Genomic DNA, 23406 nt, shown 5'->3' on the forward strand with positions numbered 1-23406 from the left:
GCATATTACCTGTACAGTACAATTAAGAAGCAGGTCTCAGGTTTTTATAGTCACTTTAATCATAAGACTAACTTTGCCAGCTTTGTAACGAAGCACCCAGCAGTCAGGGTACATAAAAATTAATTTAAAACTTTGCTGAAAAACACTGGAGTTCCATAGTATCCTGAGTGGAGAACAGAAATTCCTGCAATATTTCTTTAACCATTTGCATCTACGGACATAGTACTGTCATATACTTTTAGCGCAAAAAATTACTGCTTCAAAGTAAGATAAGAGGAAACTCAGAACCTTCCTTCCACGGAAATCTGTAATAAAATAAGCCCACCAAAGGGAAGTGTGAAACCTAGTACATGAAAATTTTCTATTGTTCAATCTGTACAGCTTCTGCATTCAGGAGTGATTGGAATAAGATTTTGAGTTTTGTGGGTAGTTTTTGTTGGGTTATTTTTAGCTTTTGCTATTGTTTTTTTTTTTTTTTTTTTTTTTTTTTTTTTTTTTTTTTTTGCAGGGGGGGAGGGTAGATTGTTTTGCTTGTTAACAGAACACTATGGCACTGTCCATGGAGTATGTGTCTCTCAGCAGGATGACCTTCAACTGCCCCCACCTTGACTATGGAGTTGCACTCCACATTTCACATCTGGATCATCACTTCAGTATGAAACCATAAACAATATGATGTGGGCAGCAGTAGAGGAAAAAGCAGCCATTTTCCTTTTTATGCAGATTAAGAGTAGGCCTCGCTCTCCTGGCTCATTTACCATTGCTCCTCATTTGGCAAAGTTTGACTGTGCTTGTTTCTCAGAATTACAGCTTTCTGTAATTGTTCAGTTTTGAAGAGTGAGTCTGGATACCATCAAGGTATAATAAAACTGTGGCATAAATTTACAAATCAGTTAATACATAAAACTATGTTGGCAAACATACAAATGTCATAAAACTAGCAGCAGCATGTTTGCCACCAGTACAGGACTGTTCCTTGAGCTGTTTAGAATGGTAAATCCTGGACTTGAGCCACAGGACTTGTGCTATTTCTAAAAGCCTGAAATAATACCATTCTTCTGCTCTTCAGTAAAATCAGCACTGTACATACAGGAATGTTTCTATATTGCAGAAGCATGTTGCTGTGCTTGCAGGGTGGCTTCTCTGTCTTGCAGAGAGTCAAATGACCTACAAAGAGGCAGCAAATTCTATGCTCTAACACTCTTGTATTTTTTTAAATAAAAAGAATATATATTGTTCTTTTGCCTAAACTTTAAGCTCTGTGATTTATGGTTTGATTGAAAGTTTTTGGAAGTTTTTGGAGCATGCAAGGAGAATTAAAAAAAAAATTAGGGTTCTGTAATTAGCTAAATCCAGTCTTCATTATCTGCCACTGACAGCACAATAAACACTGTTCTCATTGCATTAATTCATACACTGGAAGCACAGCTTCTCAAAGTCTTGCTGTAGTTCTGGAGAGTCTCCAGGTGTTCCACATTCCATGGTTAAATGCAGTTTTGCTAATCCCAGGCCGAACAATTCTGGCTATGACAGAAAGAGAAATCTCTTTGCTATGTCTCTGCAGGTGGATGTGTAAATAAATACACATTTTTATGTTAATCTCTGTAAATCTCTACACAGAACTATTTGTATGTGTGCATATATGGATTAAACATATATATGCACACACACATAAATAATTGCTTGCACATTTATCTATTTTTTTCATTTACTGTTTAAAAATGCCAAGAATATATGCCTAATTTCCAGAAAATCCCATTTTGACTTTTCATAACAGAATTGCTAGCCCTTATATGTTCCATCCCAAAAGTTCATTACACAGTCACCAAGTTCTCTTTGGTTGGGTTGTAGTGGTCCTTGGTTAATGACATGGCCTATGACCTCTGACTTTTTAGTAAAACTTCAGGCATCCATTGCTCTCCAAGTTCACTGCAAGTGGCACAACCAAATCTCCTTTGTTCTATGCCTCCTTCACAGCTGGCACAGAAGGAAGATAATGCAGTGTTTGGTTAGTGTGAGTGGCAGATGTCTGACCTGCTCCAAGACCAGATTTTACAGTAAAGCTAGCAACAGAGGACACCGATGGACAGCTGGTGCCCAATTTTGTTTGAATGTTTGCTCTCCCATAAGGGTACATTTTCCGCTCTAAGTTTAATGACCGTGTTTGGGAATTATTTACATCAGCCTTTCCTTCCAGGAAATAGGTTAACATTTCACCTTTTCCCTTTACACTAACTTTACCCCTGCACACGAATTCATAACTGCATCTTTTTAATATCCGCTGAACTTCTTCTGTCACCTGAAGACAGAAAAAAACCAACAAACATGTTACTTTTTTCTGTTAGTGTAATTGCCCACCCCTCTCCATTTTATTTCTTAGTCATGAAATACGTATAAATAGAATGGATTACACCTACAGCTGCTCTCAGGCTCACTTAGAATTTTCTTTAAGAAGTAAAGATCACTGATAAAACTGGAATCTGAGAAGCAGAATTTCTGGTCTCGAGTTAAATAAATACGCAGATTAAGCTTCATCCAACAGAAATATGTAACCAAATTGTAAGCTGTATCAGTTCTAGTGATGTTAATTTATTGCAGAAGACCTTTTGGTCCCTGGAGATTAGACAGATATTTTGGATAAGTTACTGCAGGTGTTTATTGAGCTTTTGAGAGCAGCACCATAGGTTCTAGTAGTAGAACAACAGGGTTCTCTGTCTGCATCACATCTCCAATCCAAAGTATCCAAGCAATTTTTAGAGCTACATAAAATGTGGTAAGATGCAAATGAGCATAGATCCTTTCCTTGTAGGTCTTATTTAGGCAAAAGTTCTACAGGACAAAGACTGGCAGTTTTAACATTCCCAGGCTTACCTTCAACTGTATGTAATGAAGCAGAGAACTCTTGTTTCTTTTGATGGAAAATTATTTATTTGATGATTTCATTGTTTCTAAGGAGTGAAGTGTATAAGATGGAAAACAACTATACCTCTGATGGTGAGTCATCTGGAGAGTGTTGCCCTCTCCATAAAACAAAGTGGGACTGTTTTTTTAGTGTTCTTGAAACTGTAGCAACATATAAAACAGGAAGTATGTAAAGTTTGCAAAATTGTCTTAGAATGCACTCACCTGAATCTTTCCCTGAACTCCAGTACTATCCATCCGGCTGGCAACATTCACAGTGTTCCCCCAGATATCATACTGTGGTCTTCTGGCTCCAATGACTCCTGCCACTACCGGTCCAACATTAATACCTAAAATTAAACAAAGAGTTTGGTTTTCACTATTATCCAAAGGAAACATGAATCCTGCAAAACAGATTTGATGCAAGTGTCTTAGCATTATTTTTTTTGTTGTTGTTTTTTGTAATACAGTAATATATATTAACATCATAAAACTGAGTCAAGTGAAGTTTAGGTTAGGTGTCAGGAAAAGGTTTTTCACCCAAAGAGGGACTGAACACTGGAACAAGCTCTCTAGGGAAATGATCACAACAACAAGCTTGACAGAATTAAAGAAGCATTTGGACAATGCTTTCAGGCACATGGTGTGACTTTTGGCCTGCCCTGTGCAGGGTCAGGAGTTGGGCTTGATGATGTCTTAGCATATTCATAATTCTATGACTAAATTAATGCCAAGTGGACATCTGCATTTGTAAAAGTCTTAGAAACACAACAAAGACATTCCTTGGGATATCTTATTGGAAGTGTAATGTGATTGACAACATAAAAATTTGATTCTTCTGTGTTTTTTAAAAAAATTCAATGTTTAAAGAAAAGAAGAAAAGCAGTTGTAGCGCAGAGTTTTACTGAAAATGGGACAAACTGTTAAAGATCTTTAATTGCTTCCTATAACTTCCCCTTCAGTTGCATATATAAAGCCTTTTAATAGAGGTTTTAATGGAGGTTTTCCAAGTGGAACAGAAATAATGGTCTGGAATACACAAAAATTGGGGTAAGGGAAGTGTGTCAGGTTGGTTGCTAGTACTAGACAACTCAGATTCCAGAGACAGTAGAAGACAAAAGTATGTGAAAATGGCTCAAGCGTATTGTTTTGGAAGCTGCAGAGCTCAATTCTACATTTCTGACTGATTTCAGCATCTTGCTTGGAAGATAGAAGAGGATGTTCCAAGTGCCCTGCAGAGTTGCAGATACTAAACCCTGCATGAGATTCTGTGCAAGAGCTTTTCTAGGCAATTTATCCTTTGTGAACCTGAAAAGACAAGTTATCACAAAGTTCAAAGAGTATTTTTAGTTTATAATCATTAGGATGTACAGGAGGTCAAAGATGCATAATTCTTCTATTGCTGCCTTTGATGTTTTTGGTCTTTTTCAATCTTCTGCTGCTAGCAACCTCAGTTTTCCTGTAGTCCAGCTCATTCTCACAAGTCATGAAAATATACAGAGAAAGAAGCTGGAGAAAACTATCAATGTTAGAATATGCAATAAAATGAGAACAGCAGTAGAAGTACCACTGGAGAGGAGCAGGATGCATGAAGAAAGGGAAGCAGGGAACTTGCTGTCTAAGAAGGCTGAGAGAAATGAGTGGTAAGACATAACATGTAAAGGATTGCATGGGAAGGGTTGTGTTGTGCAGACCAGAGGATTTGATTTGTTGGAGAAAACAGGACTGGTTAAGGTGATTTGGTATCTGTGGAGAAAAAGCTCCTATTGCACTTTTAATGCCAACAAAGCTTTTGCAGATGCAACTTAATGTAATACAGTATGGCCCAATTTTCAGCAGCTTAGCAATGCAAAGCAGTGTAAGCCACAAGACTGGGTACACTTATTGTATAAAATTAATGGTGCACTTTCCTTTTAGGGGTGCATAGATTAAGTAAACACACTGGAATTGGAGGGAATTACAGTTCCTTAATACTAATGCACACCATCCAGACTGCTGACCTTTTACATGGATGTGACTCTCTCATTAATGGAGAATTTTCATGAGTGCAGGACAGGTAATCCTTTGCTGACAGCACAGGAAAAGCCAATGAAAAACAATCTTCTGCTTGTGCGATAATTGTAGAAGCATGACTTACCAACTCGTAGGACAAAGTCATTGTAAGACTGATAGTTGATTTCATCAAGAACGTCAAACATCTCTATTGCAAAATCTGCCAGTGTACTCAAATGGGAATAAATTGATTTTTTAGCCTAGAAACAAAATAGTGTTGCACATTAGATTTATATGTTACTGCGATACAGATTAAATACTAAAGCAAAAAATAGTGAGAAGCTCAAACAGATGTTTTAGGAAAAGAATCTAACAAAATTTTTTGTTCGTGAAGGGAAACTTTTAATGGTAGCTGCAGCACACGCATTCTTTTTTCCTGCTATATTTTTTTTTTCTTCTCTGTCTCCTTCTGATTTCTGGGAAGAATGGAAAGCAAAGTTCCCATGGTAAAGTGGTTCTGTTGCTAGAGAGCTGCAGATTTTTGAGTGTGGCAGGGAATATAACCTGCTTTCTTACAAAACTACTTTGCCTGATGATTATTAAGAACTACAGTTTATGCCCTCTTCTCCCTTTGGGGCTGTTGCTAGCTCCCAGCTTCCATGGGGTGCATACTGTTCCCATTGACAAAATTCCTGTTAGGTTTAATCCTGTGAGGTGCAGAGCATCCCTAAGTTTATCCTTTCCAGGCAAGTTGAAGGGAGCTGTTATCAAATGTACTAAATGAACTAAAATTTTTTTGCCCAAAAGGGATCAAATGAAATGGTGAAGAATTAACTTGTAAATAAAACTCCAAACATAATAAAATAATTTTTACTAATTCTGTCTTATTAAACTGTGCAACTGATTTTTGGGGGATATTGTAGATTCCAAATCTTAGCAAGCTTCTAACATAATTCTCAAGATCATGAAAGAAATATTTGCTACAAAGTAGTAGAAATCTAAGCAGCATATTATTAGAAAGTGGAAAAGAGAGGTTTGTATATTTGTTTGGTAACTCATGCTCTCCCTGCAGGATCTAACCTTGGTTAATTAACAACAGGTTACCAGAATAAACCTTTGCCTCATCTCTGTATGACTTTTCTTATGTTCTGCTCTTATTTGAATAAGAAATATGAATTTTTAAACAAATTTGAAAAGTGAAAGTAGGGTAAAGGTAGGATATGGTGAAAGAAATGCAGGGTCAGTGGCAGCTTCAGTAGGGTGTTACACAACAGAACTGTGCAAGCTGGCATGAGATGAAAGCTTGCTGAGTTTTTGCCATGATAGTGAAATTTTATAAATGCAGTGCTAAACAATGGCTGAAAAAACTGAGAAACAGGTTGCTATTTCCTTCGTTCACCTCAGTTTGAAAGGGTTGCTTTATGTGACTAAGAAATTTACAAAAAATTATGAGAGTCATCCTTGTGCCAGTCCCAGCTTTTGGGAAGGATATTTTTATTTACCTGTGTGGATGTCTGGCGTTCTGCTTCTTTCAGTGTGAACTAGCTAGTTCTACTCTTTTCAGAATCACCAAAACAAAGGAAGAAGAAGAATTAAACTTAAAGAGCTAATAGGTACATTTCCAACAGCGAAAGATAAAATATTCAATGTCTGGAGTAGGGAGAGAGCAGTGCATAGTTTTATTTGATTTCTAATCTTTATGTTTCCTCTCTTCCATTTGTTTGTTGTCTGATGAATGTTCTGTTTTCCTGCAATGTCCTTCAGGGTTGCTGGAGAAAGGACTGGTGACAAATACTGAGTGCACTGCAGGTGACAGATGACTCTCAGGATTAGGACAATGAGTATTTACTATAGTAACCTACTGAAATCAAGGTGCAGAAACAGGAGTCCAGTAAAAGAAGGGATTTAAATGTTTAGCTTCATCAGAGTACTGGGCTCTTAAGTGTATAAGTATCCTCAGGTAAGAGCACAATTAACGCCATCTACTGCTTTCTGTTCATGTCCACATTCTAGTATGAAATTAGTGATTCAAAATCAGTGGCTGTGCCAGATTTTCTGTTGAACCTGGAACACTCCTGGCAGAGGGCAGACCAGAAGCACTTGAGTGTCTTATGGTTCCCCATTGACATATATGACTCCATAGGACAGCTCAGGGACTGTGTGAAGTTGGCAGTGATTGTGCATGACAGGCCAGCTAAGATTATCAGACTTCTAATATACAGGTGTATGCTAAAGAACTACTGGGAAACTGGCAAGAGGATGTGAGTAATTTCTATTCATTTGCACCACATGAACAGTAAGGAGAGATCACAGAAGAGCTGAAACCCTAAGTTAAAGTAAAAATTATTTCCTGTTTCATACGACAGACAATTTTTAATAAATACATATATAGAAAAAATCAGTATTTGCTCCAAGATTTAAAAGGAAGACAGAGTTCTATACAGGATCTTCTGCAGTGATTTAAAATGCATTACTATCATAAGCTCAGAACAGGATTTTTAGTACTGGACTAACTCAGCTGACCCTTCACTCAACAACTATAAAATACAAGAGACAAACATGTTTAGGTTTTGGAACATATGCTGCCAAAGTTACCCAATAACATACTTGCTTTGAGGATTGTAGTTCAAAGAGCATTTATAGCAGACACAAAAGTATGCCACTGCATGTTTGCCTCACATCACACACTGAAAAAATTCTAAAGATCAGTGTTTTCTGGCTGTCTCAGAACCCATGAGTCAAACATTTTAGGATAAACAGATTTTTAAAAATACATATTTTTTTTGGTAATGTATAGATTTCTAGGAATGATAAAAGGAAGGCATCACAGCTGGGAATACTTTGCAGATCAGAAGGTTAGTTGTGTGATATACTCCAACATGATTCAAACCATTGATTTAAATGTGGTCTAGTTTTTTATTTATTTAGCAGGGATAGTTGTTGCTAAAACATTGTTGTAGCAATGTCCACAGGGCATCTTCTGGGTTTTTTTTGCTTTTGCCTTCTAATTTTGTATTATTTTGGAATGATAAACTATATGCACTACTGTATTCAATATATATCTGCAACATACATACATGCGTGTCAGAACAAGGGAGAAGTGTTTGAAAATTCTGGGCAGATTAGGTCAATTGATTGCTTTAATTTTCATACTATTCTTATATTATTAATTTTATAACATTGAAATGATTTAGTTTTATTAGTGTCTTTACTAATGTGCATAGTACTCTGTATACTATGCATTTATATAATGCCCACAGGTTTTTCTGATTTTCCAGATGCTGCTTGGAAATCTAGGAAATCTCTGTTACAAGACAGTAACTTAAGGTAAGAATAATATTCAGGGGTACTGATGAGGATACAGAAGAACGGTGATCCAGACTTGAAATGGGTTTGAAATTAGTTTGACTTTTTTTATTGCTGAGTAATTAAAGTGGTAAATAGAATGCTAATGGTAGAGACAAAGAAGAGCTGGTTTGGAGGGACCAGGTACAGTGCAGCACCAGGTACAGTACCTAGCACAAAGTTCCTATCCATAATGGGGGTTGGGAGAGGATGTTTTATTTTAGTTGTAGGTTACATTCAGATTTCAATATTAAAAATATATGCAAAACCTGCCTTTTAATAGTCTTTGCTAGTTTTGCAGCAATTCACTACACCTGGAGTCTCCCTTTCCCTGCTTCTTACGAGGACATCTAAGATACCAGGTTTAAAACACTACCACTGATTTAGAGGCTTTTAGATACCAATTTGCAGGGAATTGAAAGCTGCAGGCAATGAAATCACAAGAGAAGCCAAATAAGCAAGTGTGGCTCCAGCTGTTCTTCGAATTTCAGGTTCAAAATATAGTAAAGAAATAATAAAAATTATCAGTAATCTCACAGAATTAGTTGTGTATCTGATGTTCCTCTGGAAACTGAAGGAAAATGGTTCCTTCACATTAAGACTGTTAGGTAAAATCTTCTTACCTTAGTTCCTGAAGTAGGTACGAGTCCCACAGCTGCCATATAAGTACTTCCAATTGTCTTGATCTTTTCAATATCTTTATAATATTCTTTGTCCATAAGCTTTGTTTAAAACATAAAACTGTTAAATATTACATAATATTTTAGACAAGAAACCATAGTTGTCAGACAATATGTGCAAGTTCATTAAACCATATCATATTTGCTAAGTTGAGTCTTGCCCACTTTGAGGTCAAAGAAAAAACTGCCATTAACTTCCATTTTTGATACTCTTCCTATATAAGAGAAATTTTAGGTCAGAGTCATGTGCCTAGAAGTACAAATTTGGCACTTTAGGGAAGCCCAGTGGACACCAACTATGATTAAATAGGATGTTTATAGTACTGTTTAATTGAACAATTCAAGATACACTGATTTACTTCAGATAATCTCATTGATAGTTATTTAGGAGAACTGATATGGTGAAAAGACAAAGTGTTTAGACCTTACCTCATCAAAATCAGCAATAATTTCATTTAACAGGCGTAAACATTCCACTCCCATGTTATTGCCATCCAATTCGATGTAGAAATCATTGAAATTTGGGATGGAAGCAAACATCACTCCCACTTGTGAATATGACTGGTAATAAAGGTCCTGTAGTTCATAGGCAGATGTAATGTTTATTTTAAAATATTAATCTAAACTAAACATCATTATTACAGTACTTATTCTACTGCTGAGCAATAGCTAGGACAAAGGACATCAGTTTTTCTAGAGAGGAAACCAGACTTCTTAATATCTTCACTCAAGACCACAATAGAAAATTAACACCTAAGGTATTAAGCCAATTTAAAACAATTTAGGGTTTTTTTTTCTGTTTAGATACAGAAGCAGTAAGCCAAAATTTGTACAAAGTTTTAACAGTTACAGAACTTCTATTGTACAAGAAAAATAATTTAGCTTTCTTAATCTTGTTATATAAGTAAAATAAGAGATGGACCAATTTTATCCTGTGGTACAGAACTGGCCTCACTCCTTCAAGTCTTTCCATGTGTTGTGGAGTCCTATATAATATAATGCTGTTCTGTACGGTAATGTTTCTGCTTAAAAATTTGGAAGGCTCAAAAAAGCAAAATCACTCTTCTGTGGTTCAAATATTTTGACCCAAACTCTCAAGAACAGTATCATAGACATTACAGCTACTCCAGTGCTGATGGTTTTCAGATGAACAGAAAAACTCTCATAAAGCCTTCTTGAATCAATTTATTTACTCACTCAGCCTTTTATACAGGTCTCTGTTTTTAACTTTAAATAGATGGTTTTGGTAGCATACTTTCCAGAACTAGAGTGGTTAATACATAAGTGTCTGGCAGTTCATACAGTTCACCATTCAGAACCAAACTGAGCTCATGCAATACTGTGATAAATTCCAATATTCTACATTGATTGGAAAAATTTAAAAAAAGTGATTTACACTCAGGTACTTGGTTACATTGATGTTGAATGACACCCTTCCCTTATCCTAAAGTTTAATAAAGTTCTTCAGAGAAGGAGGACCATACAGCAAAAGAAATAATCCCAAACTAATTCTTGAATCTAAATTTTTACAAAGCTACTATTTTTACATGAGCAAAGTTTCTTCCAAGCCTTTCTTGAAAACATACAGGTTTAAGGTGGCCCAAGCAACACAGGCCCATACAGCATGTATTTAAATTTTATCTTGGTTTACCATATTTCTTGGATTAGACATAAGAAAATGCTGTGCAACGTGGGCTGGCAACAGATTGAAAAGAATTCTTTTATTATCCAGCTTGACTCTCTCCATATCATCTCTCTCTTCTTCTGCCTGTTGGAATAGAGGAAAAGAAAAACCTTTCCAAAAAACAAAAACTTAGCTGAGCCTTTCAAATAGCTTACATTAATTCATCCTTTAGAATTAAAATGAACAAAATGTAGAGTAGCAATGTAGATTGACAACAGTTCTCCTGTACCATGCTTCTACATTAGGCAAAAACCCTTTAAATCATTAGAAATTCAAGCTAAAGTCTCTCTCAGCTGTTTTCAGGATATGATCAGCTAAGTGTATTGGTATCTTCTGTAGTTCTCTGTTCTTTTAAATAGAAACTTGATATGTTTACAGAATAAAACAGAATAATCCCACTTAAATCACATTGGCCTTGGAGGCCAATTACTTCCCAGGTAGTTCAGCAGTATTTGATCATCTTTCAGACAAAAGAAGCCAGTGAGAATCTCCAGTGTTTAAAGGAAACCTATGTACTTTGCAGTAAAATTGAAACAAATCTGATAAGACTATAGATTCAACAGAGAAAAAGATTTTAAAATTGAGCATCCTTAAGAATGATGTACAATTAAAAAAATGATATAAAAATAGTTTAAATTTCTAGAGATTGTTTTAATTATGCTGGTGTCTGTCATGAAAATATATATAGTTCCTTAACAACAGAAATTCTGTTATTGATAGGAATGACAGCATTCAGAAAGTCTGCTTAGGAGTTAACATATCTAAGGTCCCTAACCCAAGATACTGGCATCTTATTACAAGTGCTTGATTTACAGAGTTAGTGTGAGTCATATAGTAGGAAATTATTTTAAAAATCAGACCCCTCATTTGAAAAATATTGAATGTATAGGAATCTCATTTGGGCTCCTAGGTTTGCAAATTCCAGCCTAGTCTTTTGTAGATTCATGTGCAAAATTACTTCTCTGGAATTTGCTCATTGTTCTTAGAGTGACTTTTGGCCTCACACTGATTTCAATTAGAAAACATTTGATCAGTATCATATTCATCTCACAAAAGTCACAGTTTATTCTTTATTCCTCAATCACACACACAAATAATCTACTGTGATCTCAATGTGATTTTGTTTATCTAATTACAGCCAGTAGAAGAGTGGAAAGCCAAAAATTCCCAGGCATTGTTGAGAAATCTTGGTCACATAAGTCATTGATGAACCTGTTCTAATCTTTCTTGGTGTCCCATTTATATCTGAAATTTGGTATCCTGATCTATTATAAAGTCCACATAATTTCTCAGTATCCATTCCTATCTAAGTAAGAGAAAACCAGTCACCTCTTGCTTTTGTATAGTCTAAAAATATTATTTCATATGATTTTTTTTTCCAGGTAGCTAAGTTTTGTTTTACATGACAAAACTTAGGAAACAACATTTTTATTCAGGTTATGCAGTCTATTTGGCCTGCAGTTTATTCTGTATTTTAAAATTTCTTTACAAGTAGAAAGAATTCTGAAAGATAACTGATTTCATAAACATAAGTTCTTCAGGAATTGTTGCCTCTTTAAATAAATTCTCAGCTCCTACTCTAATTTGGGTAATAAGAAACAAACTTTTTCTAGAGGTGAAATATCAGTAAACTTTAAGTAACAATTAAGTTTTGCAAGAAATATACCTGAAGCTTTTATTCTAACTATTTATTTCCTGTTTGTGAGCTGTTTTCTTGACACTTATTTTGCCATTTAAATTTCACATGCTCTTTTCTTAAAATATACTTCCCTTATTTTTTGGTGGTATAATTCTGACTTACTGTTTTATATAAACATGTGAAATGGCCTCTGGCATTTAGTTTGACTGTTGAAATTTAAATGTTTTAATAGGAAGAACAAAAAGATTCTTCAGCTGAAAATTCACACCAAGCTTGCAACTCCTATGTTACATCACACTGGAATGTGCAAAATTTTATTCTGACAACAGCAAATAGATTTGTGAACTGAATTGATGATCTTAATGAAATATCCATTCCGGTCTTCCTTATCCATTCCTCTATTTTTTGAACAAGAAATTTTGTTGCTTTCTTCCTAGGAATGTTAAGGTTCTCAGGTAACCTACCAATACACTAAGGGGCAGAATAATTTCCTAAGGAACAATAAGGTCTGGAGATTTCTGGACTAATCAAAGGAATCAAGTAGGGGTAGGTAAGTGGAGTAATCAGTTTGATGCATTGTATGGGTAGTGACATTGCTTGATCACTGGCAGCTGTTGTTAATTTCTGATGTGGAAATGTGTGATCAAATTAATCTGCCTTGCCCAATTGTGGACCAAACTGTTCAGTTTGGAAGAAATTATTGAAAAGATTCTCCAATATCATTATGTATGAACCACAGCATAATCATTATTATGTATGAACCACAACAAAATTTTCAGAGCAAAGAACACCTGTGACTAAGAAGTAGAGAACTGAGCTCTTGAGTGAAGAGCTAATGGCTCAAATCAAGCTATCAGAGTCATGTCTGAGGTGGTGCTCATCTGAGAGCAGAGAAAGCATTAATGACATGACCATTACAAATGATAGTGTGTTACATTTTCAACACACCTAACAAGTGTCTCTTCCCTTTTTGGATGTAAAACTGTCAACTACAGTTTTGGGTCTGAGATAGTTTGGTTGCCAAAAATGAGACTGTGGGAAAAAGACTTGAGCTAAAATGAAAGATAATATAGAAAATATAGGGGGAAGTATGGTTGCTACTCCTTGGATGGCCACAGTCAGCACACCCAGATTTCCACACACAGTACAATCTAGGGTGAACTAAATGGAGAGTGGAGTGGAGTGGAGTGGAGTGGGATGGGGTAGGGTGGGGTGTGATGGAGTGGAGTGGGGTGGAGTGGGTGGAGTGGAAATACTGCAACCAGGCTCTGTTGAAACCTTTGCAGAAGAGGGTACTTGGTGGTACTTTTTAGTTGATAAGCCATGCAGCTGCTGGAAGCCTAGGGAGATAAAATATGATATCCTGCTATTGAATCAGAAGCTACAGCAAAATTACCCTCCTTGGATTGACACATATCCCCATCCCAAGGTTATCTCAGATACTACACTCACTGATGTCACTTGCCTGCAAGGCATGACCACCCCTCACTGAGTAATATGTATGACTAATGTCTTTGCATAAATGAAAAGAAGAATTGAGAAAGGATAGAAGACTCCATCATAACTTCTGGGATTAGCTGGTAGGCTGAACCTCTCTTCTCCCCCATATGCACACCTATGGGGTAAGAAGTGTACTCTACGCATGCTGAATGATTATCTCTACCAAGTTCTCACCAGGGATTAGAGCTTGTCTGTACATTGCTTTGAATATATTTTGGCAGTCAGATATTATCACCAGCAATCCTAAAACCATGAATTCTTGCTACTGTTTTTTATTTATAAAGAGTGTTATCTGCAAACTGTTAATGTGGATTCTTCAAGGGTGCTAGCGTCAATGGCAGTGAGTTAAGGTATGGAGACACATAAGGAGGTCTCTCTTCTGGCATGTGACCCTGAACAAATCAGTTGAACTGCACTCCGATCTAGCAGACTACTCCATGAATGGTCCCCGTAGTTGGCAGTGCTGGCAGACTGCTTAAGCAACAGGATCTCAGCTTTCCTGAGTCACGGTCAGACTAATCAAACACTTAGGTTTGAGAAAATCTTTGTTTTCACATTAAAAACCCCTAACATCATGGAAAGTCCTTGAATAATATCATAGTGATTCTGTGATTCATGGTGGGTAATAATAGGAAACCCAAAATAGAGGCAAAATATGCAAACAGCAAAACAAGGGGAGTGCTCTTACTTTTTTCTTCCCTGAACTATTTGAGGCCAAGCACCTCATAGCTGAGGCCAAGCACCTCATAGCTGAGAGAGAGAGAGAGAGAGAGAGAGAGAGAGAGAGAGAGAGAGAGAGAGAGAGAGAGAGAGAGAGAGAGAGAGAGAGAGAGAGAGAGAGAGAGAGAGAGAGGGAGAGAGAGAACTGCACTCTCTCCATGTGTTCTGGGAGAAATTTGTGCTGATAATGCCCAGGTGGGGCAATACAGTGCCCTGAAAACTAAGCTGTGTTAGCTCTGCCTGATCTAGCCCCAGAACTAGAAGCAAAACATTCATGGAATTAGCACAGCATTCCTTCTGAGTTACTTTCTCATGCTGAAAAGGAAAGGCATATTATCTTAGACCACACAATGGGTTAATACTGCTGTATTGTTCCTGGTACCTGAGATGGAGTCTCTGCATGGACTGCACTTAAACCACATCTAACATCCTACTTTATTATTGAAGTAATATGTTAGGAATATGAATGGAAGTGTACCTCCTCTGCTGCTACTGCTCAGAGCTTGAGTATCTATCCTCTTGCCTGGCACTGCCTAAGACAGCTCTCATTTATTCAATTCCTCAGTAGCTGCTTGGGGAAGGAGGAAATGTCTCCTTGCATCTCTCAGAAGGGAAGATAAAGGAGGGAAGGTGAAGTAAAAAAAAGACTTGGTCATGTCCAACAGTGAGGACTCTAAAACTATCCCATGATAGAGATAATACAGGAGGGAAGTAAGCCAATTACTGCTATTTTCTGGACCTTTATCCAGCTTCCTGCTTTCTGCCTTTCAGGGAAGTGCAATGGAAACTGTCCTTCCTCCTTGTGACTCATAAGCTTCTAATGCCTACTCTTGAGCAGCTGAGATTAAAGGATGAATAGACATCATTCTTTCTCAGGAAAAACAGACACTAGGAGTGGAGAAGGCGTAATTGAGGCTGAAAGGTTAAAATATCACAGATCACAGGTATTTACATTACTGGTGGGAATATTATCCAAAAAGCTCAATGGCATTTAAACCTTCATCTGTTTGACCCTATTCCCATTGGTTAATTAAGGAAAGCTGCCAGAATGATATTTATGCAATAGCTACTAACTCAAAATACAAGACAGATTATTGTGAAAATAAACAAGAAAGAAAGTGCATTGGCACGATGAATATAATTTTTCACATTCTGCTTATATCTGTTTGGTATTTGTAGCAGCTAGGTCATTTTGTGGAACCCAACTATATTTGCAGAGCTGCAGTATTTAAAAGCAGGCTTTATTTTTGCACTGGACATTTTTAGTACTATGAGTTTAGTACTATGACAAATTTTTAGTACTATGAGTTTTATATCAGTCTAACTAACATTTACTGCATTTTACATAGTTACACATGATCCTACATTTTTTACAATGTTGCTAAGTGGTTACCCATCCTCTGTTTGGGGAGTGGTCTGAACAGTTGTATCACCTGACAGTTTAATAAGCCTAAAAATGCTGTAGAATAGTCACTGATTAAATAGACACCACATGAGAATACAGTTTCAAGATTCAGTTAAAAAGCAGCTGGGCACCAGTGCCATGGGAATCTCATTTTTTGCACCTGAAGATGGCACTACATCCACAAGGAAGAAAGACATCACACTGCTTTTGTAGAATCAGGTTTTTGAGTGGAAGTGCTAAGACACTCGGCAAGTCTTGCCTGTAGGCTGTAAAATGTGTATTTCTTTTGAGTGTGATGGGCTAGAAAAGACAGCAGAATGATATTCTAGTATTCCCTAAAGAATGCACCAATTTAATGCATCAAATTAAGTAATATAATCATATTATTCTTGTTTTCCTCCTGTGACAAATTGTGGATGAGCAACTACATTTTTTGGTAGTTTTAGGATCTTCATGAATTTATCATTTGTATTTATTTGTCCATTCTTTTTTTCCTCCCAAGTCTGTTAAATAATTTGCATAATCAAAAATGATTATCAGTCACAAATAAATAAAATCTTGCTATTCATAGTTATTGTCATATGAGGAACACAGAGTTACACAATGATATTATGCAGAAAATTAAATTCTCCTCCCACTGCTTATTAAAAATATTAAGAAAACAACCAACAGGTATTTTCTGAAAATACTGTGATATTCAGAAAAGTTAAATCTGGTACAGAAATAAAACCATAGCAAATCAATAAGAGCTTGTAACACCACTGATTTGTGAACAGAAGGTACAAATATAAATGTTTTAAAAACATATAATCCATAGTAAAGTATTTTTCCACACAATGTACATAAATTCTACTGTATTATCACTGTTCTTGTAATGCAGCCTAGATGAATGGAAGTTGGATTAACTTGTCTTGAAACTGTAATTTTTCTTAATCAGTTTTTCTTGTTTGAAACTGCTCTTCTTCAAAGTACTCTTTTTCCCCCAATGGGGTGAAAAAATATGTGGAATTATGTTTTCTTCAGACCTTAGCAGAGACCACCGAATATGTATCTATGTATTCCTATAGATTAGTTTCAGGATACTTTCATGGTTTAAAGTATAATATAGTAGTACTGGACTGTTCATGATGAAATAAAAGAAGTGATGAAATCCTTTTTATTGCAGCTTATGCCACAAATGCTTGTATTCATCTGAGAACATTTTTACAGGATTAGCCCAATAATGAATATTACTATAAGTAGGCAATCAAATTGCTTGAAGCTTCCAGAATAGACCTTGGGTCTGAAATTCCCCCAGATGTAAGCCAGCAATTGAAAAGCTTCCTAAAATGACAAGCTGACCTATGTTGGAATATCTTCACACACCAGGGACTGACTACTGGGAGATGTGAATCTACATTTAGCATTTGGTTCATGCAAGTCCGTCTTTGCATAAAGAATTAGCACACTCACTTTGCAAAATAGAAAATCTCCATAGATCCTGTGCACTATGTCAATGGTCTTTCTAAAACTTCTGTTACCAGAATTATAACCAAGTTAAGCCAACATGGTTTAATGGTAAGTAGTAGTACTATGGCTGTAGAGAAACATGATCAAGACTGCTTTTAGCCTTATAGAGGACTCCTGCAGTCCAGCAGATACAGAAAACTGGCTCTTATTTGTCGCCTCTCAAAGGCTGCTGAACAATTAGTAGCCTGGAGTTTGCTAACTAATCAAAGGCAGCTTTAACATAAAGGTATTTCCAATAAACAGTATTCCCTGAGCCTTTAATACTCAGACTTTATACTGTGCTGTATAACCTAGCAAGTTCAAAGACCATATTTTGGGGGTTTTTTTGTGAGTGTGGTTTTTTTGTTGTTTTGTTGTGGATTTTTGTTTGGTTGGTTTTTTTGGGGTGGTTTTATTTATTTATTTATTTTGCTTATTAATTTGAATAGGTAAGCAAAAGAACCACTTTTGTAACATCCCTCATGGACAGTACTCCTGGTTGTTACGTTAATTAGTCTTTGGACTCAATATCATTTACAACCAATACACACAGTGGAAAGCAGAACAGTATTTCTTTTAACATGTTATCCACTATTACTTACTGTACAGGGAATAGATCTTCCACTTGGAATTGAGAAGATGAAAGGTATATACCCAGATAATCTAAGAGGCCAAGAACATAATCATTGAAATAATAATAATTTGAAATCAGCATACTGATTTCAAAGAATGCTAGTTATATTGATCCCTAAATTCTGAATTTTCTACCTAAACTGATTTTTTTTCCTTTCTCATTATTACCACGCAAATCTTACACACAGGGTGGCACTACATATTTCTCTGATTTGCAATTGAAATGATCTAAAAATGGCATTTGGTTTTCTCAGAAGAAAAGCACTTTTTGAAATGGTACCTGATAATGACATCTTATCCCCTCTTACTATCCCTTGGAGAAAGTGCACAATGGTTTTAACAATACTGATGATGACTAGGTATTTTTATATAACTTGTCTTCAAGAAAACAGAAAAAGTCCATATTTCTTCCTTTACCATTTCCAAGTCCAGGTCTGGTCTTTCATTAGCAAAGCATGCCATACTCCTGTACTCCAATTTTTTAAACTGATTAATTGCTAATTAAAAGCTAACTTAAAACTAAGAATCTTTAAGTACTTCCATTAGCGATGAACAATTTGCCATGCAAGTTGCAGTTGCTGGAGTGACGAAAAGTGTTTAAGATGCTGGAATTCATTCTTGGTCCACTGAAAGGTCACAGGATAGTAAAATTGGTACATTACTGTTACTCTATTTCAGGGCTAGGAATAACATACAGAAGGTTTTGTATTAATGGATTATATGGCATTCACATACTTCCACTGTGTGCCAACTCATAAAAAATTAGTGACTATCCAATAAGAAAGGTGCTGCACTGAATTTCAAAATCAGGCAATCTTTTTTACCATCTGAAAATTGTATTTGGCACCACAGCAAAGAGAAACTAGTATCAGTTTATCCAAAACAACCTTCTGAGGCTGACAGTCACAGCAGTTATCAATACTGCAGGTCATAGGACAAAAATTAAACTAAACAATCACACTCGTTTGAACTGTACAGGGTTAAAGGAAATTACAGAACTAGAAAATCTTAAAGCATGAAAGAAGGGAACACAGTCTTGGACATCAAGTCAAACAAGAAACCCCCACACAGCTTAACTGCTAGATAGAAAAGCTTTTCAAGCAGAAAATAATAGAACTAAGTAATAACTGATTTCTCCATTTTATGTAATACAGTGGAGCCAGGGATATGTTCCAGTGCACCAGTAACCCATATATTCCAGTTTTTATGTTATGTGTAAAAGCAAGCACTATAATGATTTAAATGGTCCTCTTGACAAAATAGTTAACAGGGTGCCAGTGAGAACAGGTGTGTAATTTGGATAACTTCCAAATTCCACCAAATAAACTTACACATTCAACTTTCTCCTTCCCTTGGGGACCAGTGTAAAACACTTTGAAGGTGGGAATTAGACTTCTGAGAGGTGTGACAGGATGCAGACATATCCTGATGCCCATGTTATGACTAATATAATTTCTATAGGGTTTTGCTGTGTCTATGATAGCTAGGAATTATATTTTCAAAAATGGTCCCTGCACTTGGTATCTAAATAAATTTCTGATCTCCCTCTGGGAAAGAGTTCCATAGTTTCTTTGTATAACATAGGTTTAAATATTTCCTTTTATCAATTTTACCTGCTTCTTTTCAATTTACCTGAATATTGATTTACTTTCACTCCTTTTTGTAATATAAGATAAAAATTCCCATGGATTTAATTTTTTTATCTCAAATTTGTATTGTTAACAGTTTATTCTGGATACATCTTAGATATAAATATACTATTTGATTAATGATATACTGGAGCAACTGCAAAGAAACAAAAACATCTCTTCTCCAGGAAAAATGAATTGTAAAAGTCTGTGGAAAGAAAGCTCTAAAATAATCTTTCTCTGTGAATCCCAGGAGACATGAAAAAGTTTGAGTGTCTGAGTCCAAGTAATTTGTTCTGAAAGTATTGGAAAACCAATTCAAAAAGTCAGACATCATTTTGTGTGCATTGATAGTATGAAGTCCTGTGATTTACCTGCACTGCCCAGAGATAGTCCAGACGCAGTTTCAAGTCCACCTGTCTTGAATGCAGTGCTAAAGCACAAGAAAATAGCAAAATAGCTAGTATTGGTTCATAGCCACGCATATAAAAGGAGCCGTCCCTTAAAAATAAGAAGAAAATAAACGGGTTATTCCAGGTCTAATACCTAACACTGCACATTTAATATCAGATCCTTAGTTTAGAACACATGGGGACATCCTAATCACTAGCTTTTTCTGAAGAGGCTCATCTGGGCAGGGAGATGGGTGATAGTACATTTGACCACTGCATCACACCAACATGCAATTCTCAAGGATTTTTAAATGCTAGGCATTATTGTGATGTGTGTGTATGTTTTTAATTAGGAAATACAAAAACACTGAAAAGCTCAAAAACTTTATTAAAATTGGGATTGATTGAGGGCTGCTGAAATATGGCAGTTAATATTTAACTGTGTTTTTGTATTCCGTACCGTATCTAGACTGCAGTGTGTTCAACTGGGGTGCATTGACATAAAACTACAGATCAATGGGGCAAGAGTTGCCAGCTCCCAGAAGCTGCTCTCCTGTTGATGCATGTTACTAGATCCTACAATTTCTGGGGAGAGGATGACTGATGTATTTCTTATGCTCTACTCCTAGGCAGCGCTGAACTTTAGAGGGCAATTTGGAAATAGGTAGTCAATGTGTGACTATCTATAGAAAATTACCTATTGCTTAATTTTGCAAGATACCTACCCTACTGCTTTTCTGTAACCACTGAGTTCCAGAATAACTATGTACAAAATTGTAACAAAAAGCAGGAGAATAATTTTTGGCAAGGAAGATACACGTAGAAATATTGCCAAGGTGAGAGTCCCCACTACACAGGAAAGGAAAGCATAGTGGGCTGTGTCACATGGAAGTTCATTCATTGTTTTATTCGTTCCACCAGGAGAAATTATAATTATTGAGCTGCTGGAATTGGTATTCCAAACCCAAGGCATGCAGCCAACCTAGAAAAGACAGAAGAGGTGAGAAGGGGAGAAAGTTAAATATGAAATAAACAGAAATGTAGTTGCTACAGAGGCTGACTGTAGTTCATTGGTAACTGGAAAAAATATGGCTGTGGAGTTCCCACTCAGCTCAATGCTGTATTAAAATCTCCTTTTACTGCAATGCTCCACTGAGTTTTAGGGAAGAGACACAGTTTGTCAATTAGATGCCAATAAGGGCAACCAATTGAAGTGTGGGCTTAGTTGAATAGTTTCCCTCTCAGTGTTCAAACCTAAGAGATTCTCAAGCCAGGATATTCCTGCAAAATTAAGGAACTTCAGTTAACATTTTATTTGGCCATGCAGGTGAAAAACGTCCTTTTCCAGAGCACAGAAATAAATTATTGTTTTACTGACTATGTAAATCACATAAACTTCATTTACTTAAATACAAAACAAAACATTTTAATTGAGTGAAAAAATAAACATCTTTTTCCATCTCACAGCTACCTCTGCTGTCACATATGTTTCAAATACAAGAACTCATCTTTAACTACCCATGTCATTTCAGTTATCCAAGGAGTTCCATTTCCTTCTTACACTAGAAAATATGCTTTTTTTTGTATATTTCTTATGGGAAATTTGGGGAAATCTAACCTGCTTTTCCTAAAGACAATGTTATGTATATATCTCAGAGTTGTTACCCAAGGAAGAGAGGAATTTCTGGCAAATAGTGCAAGACCCTAGAGCTCCAGTTTTAACTGAAGTCCAAAGGATAAGTCACCCATTACAAAGGAAAAGAGTTAGTATAAGTAGGGGAGAGTAGTAGAGTGGTAGACAGAGTAGTGTGAAATTGATTTAACAGGCACCATAACATAAGCCCTGCCCTGTACTTACACATCTCTTTTGAATTGCATTATAAGACCTTTTTATTTCATCCCAACCACTGACAATAAAATTTTATAGCATGCTGTAAAATAACTGACATCCTGAAGGGTAATTAAACCATGTATTTTAGAAGGGGTTGTATTAACTTAGAAAGATGAGACATAATAAATAAAAAAAGTGAGTTAAACTCATAATGGGTAACACTATGAAATGAGATTGGGAAAGTGAAATGAAAATCCCCTTTAATGGGATTTTGTTCAATATCCTTAAAAATGCTTTCATACTAAACTTATCCAAAAACATAGACATGCATGAGGGCTTCATCAGTGATCTGGAATCCATCCAGGAAAATATCATCTGCTATACAACCAGTAGTGGAACATCAACACCTAGCTTTTCTGACAGATGAGAATTCTAGATGCATTACTTTTCAGGAACTAATAATTTCTACTGAATAGAATTCTACTTCTGAATTTTAATCTGTCTTCCAATGCTTTTCAGCCCTGCTTTAGGGCTTATGGTATCCGTTTCTCATTCTCACTATCTTTAAGTGGCAACAGTAGTGGTTGTTTCATTTGGTCAAAGTAAGGGTCAGATCTGTGGAGGCTGATTCACAAAGGTTTTAGCTGTCATAACTTTAATCTCAATTCCGAAGTCAAATACACAGAATTTGCTGAGAAGCTAGCCTGGAATCACTGCAAAGCTCTATGCATTTTGCATTTATGTCCTCATTAGGAACCATATATACATCTGCGTGCTATTAGGGCTGTGTGTTACTCACACAGATGGTGTTCAGGAATTCCCAGAAATGTCCAACATCAGCAGTTCTTGGTGCCTCTCAGGACATTGGAATTCACAGAAAAGGGATCCTCTGCCCAGTTAATTCATGGGGATAACATAGTTATTATGTTTTCAGGGCAGGTCCAGGGATGAGTGAATACACAAAATACAAAATATGGGGATTGGCATCTCAGCACTGAGAATTGCTCATGTCTTCTTAATGGTCAGAATATATTGTCAAATTCCTGCAGAGAAGCATGATTTGAGACATCTGCCTTCTCAGAATTTCAAATTGTGTTTCATGTGCTATTTTTATGTGGATTCTTTCCTTTGAATACCCTAACTGTTTAATTCATTAGCATTAGGAGCCAAAATGCTAAAGATGAGCCCTAGGAATTTCTCAAGGCAACTGACTGACAAATACTTAGGTGGAAGTTTGAATACCATTTGAATTCAAATTGACCATGTTGAACTATCTGCTGATCTACAGTAAAGGAAGCTAAATTTGCAGAAGTATTGAGCACATTCACTTCATATAATGAAGATTTTTAGATGTGAATGGATCATATGAGTAGCACAGTGTAAGCACCTCTTCTCATTACACAAAACTGTCAATATTTTAAGATCTTTCTATCTTTTCTGATCTGCCTGGACTAAAAATATCCCCATTATTACACAGAGGTATGTTCTATAAGTTGCCACATAGAAAGAGTAATCTTGTTTTGACACCATGCCTTGTCTGTCACAAAATACTATCCATTGAACTAGTA

General features: G+C 36.2%; 1 protein-coding gene across 1 annotated transcript in view; it reads right to left on the reverse strand.

The window, feature by feature from the left end:
- ADCY1 (adenylate cyclase 1) overlaps positions 1-23406 on the reverse strand; it is a 184934-nt gene that overhangs the window by 29833 nt on the left and 131695 nt on the right. Inside the window, exons 13-20 of the mRNA XM_085571600.1 lie at positions 20733-20989; positions 19990-20116; positions 10570-10686; positions 9348-9494; positions 8862-8960; positions 5039-5153; positions 3127-3251; positions 2242-2299 (exon numbers count right to left, since the gene is read on the reverse strand). Of these exons, the coding sequence (XP_085427726.1) occupies positions 2242-2299; positions 3127-3251; positions 5039-5153; positions 8862-8960; positions 9348-9494; positions 10570-10686; positions 19990-20116; positions 20733-20989 (1045 nt within the window). The remainder of the gene's footprint in view (positions 1-2241; positions 2300-3126; positions 3252-5038; positions 5154-8861; positions 8961-9347; positions 9495-10569; positions 10687-19989; positions 20117-20732; positions 20990-23406) is intronic.

The sequence above is a fragment of the Lonchura striata genome, chromosome 2 (genome assembly GCF_050655825.1).
Source record: "Lonchura striata isolate lonStrDom1 chromosome 2, ASM5065582v1, whole genome shotgun sequence".
NCBI classification, from domain to species: Eukaryota; Metazoa; Chordata; class Aves; order Passeriformes; family Estrildidae; genus Lonchura; species Lonchura striata.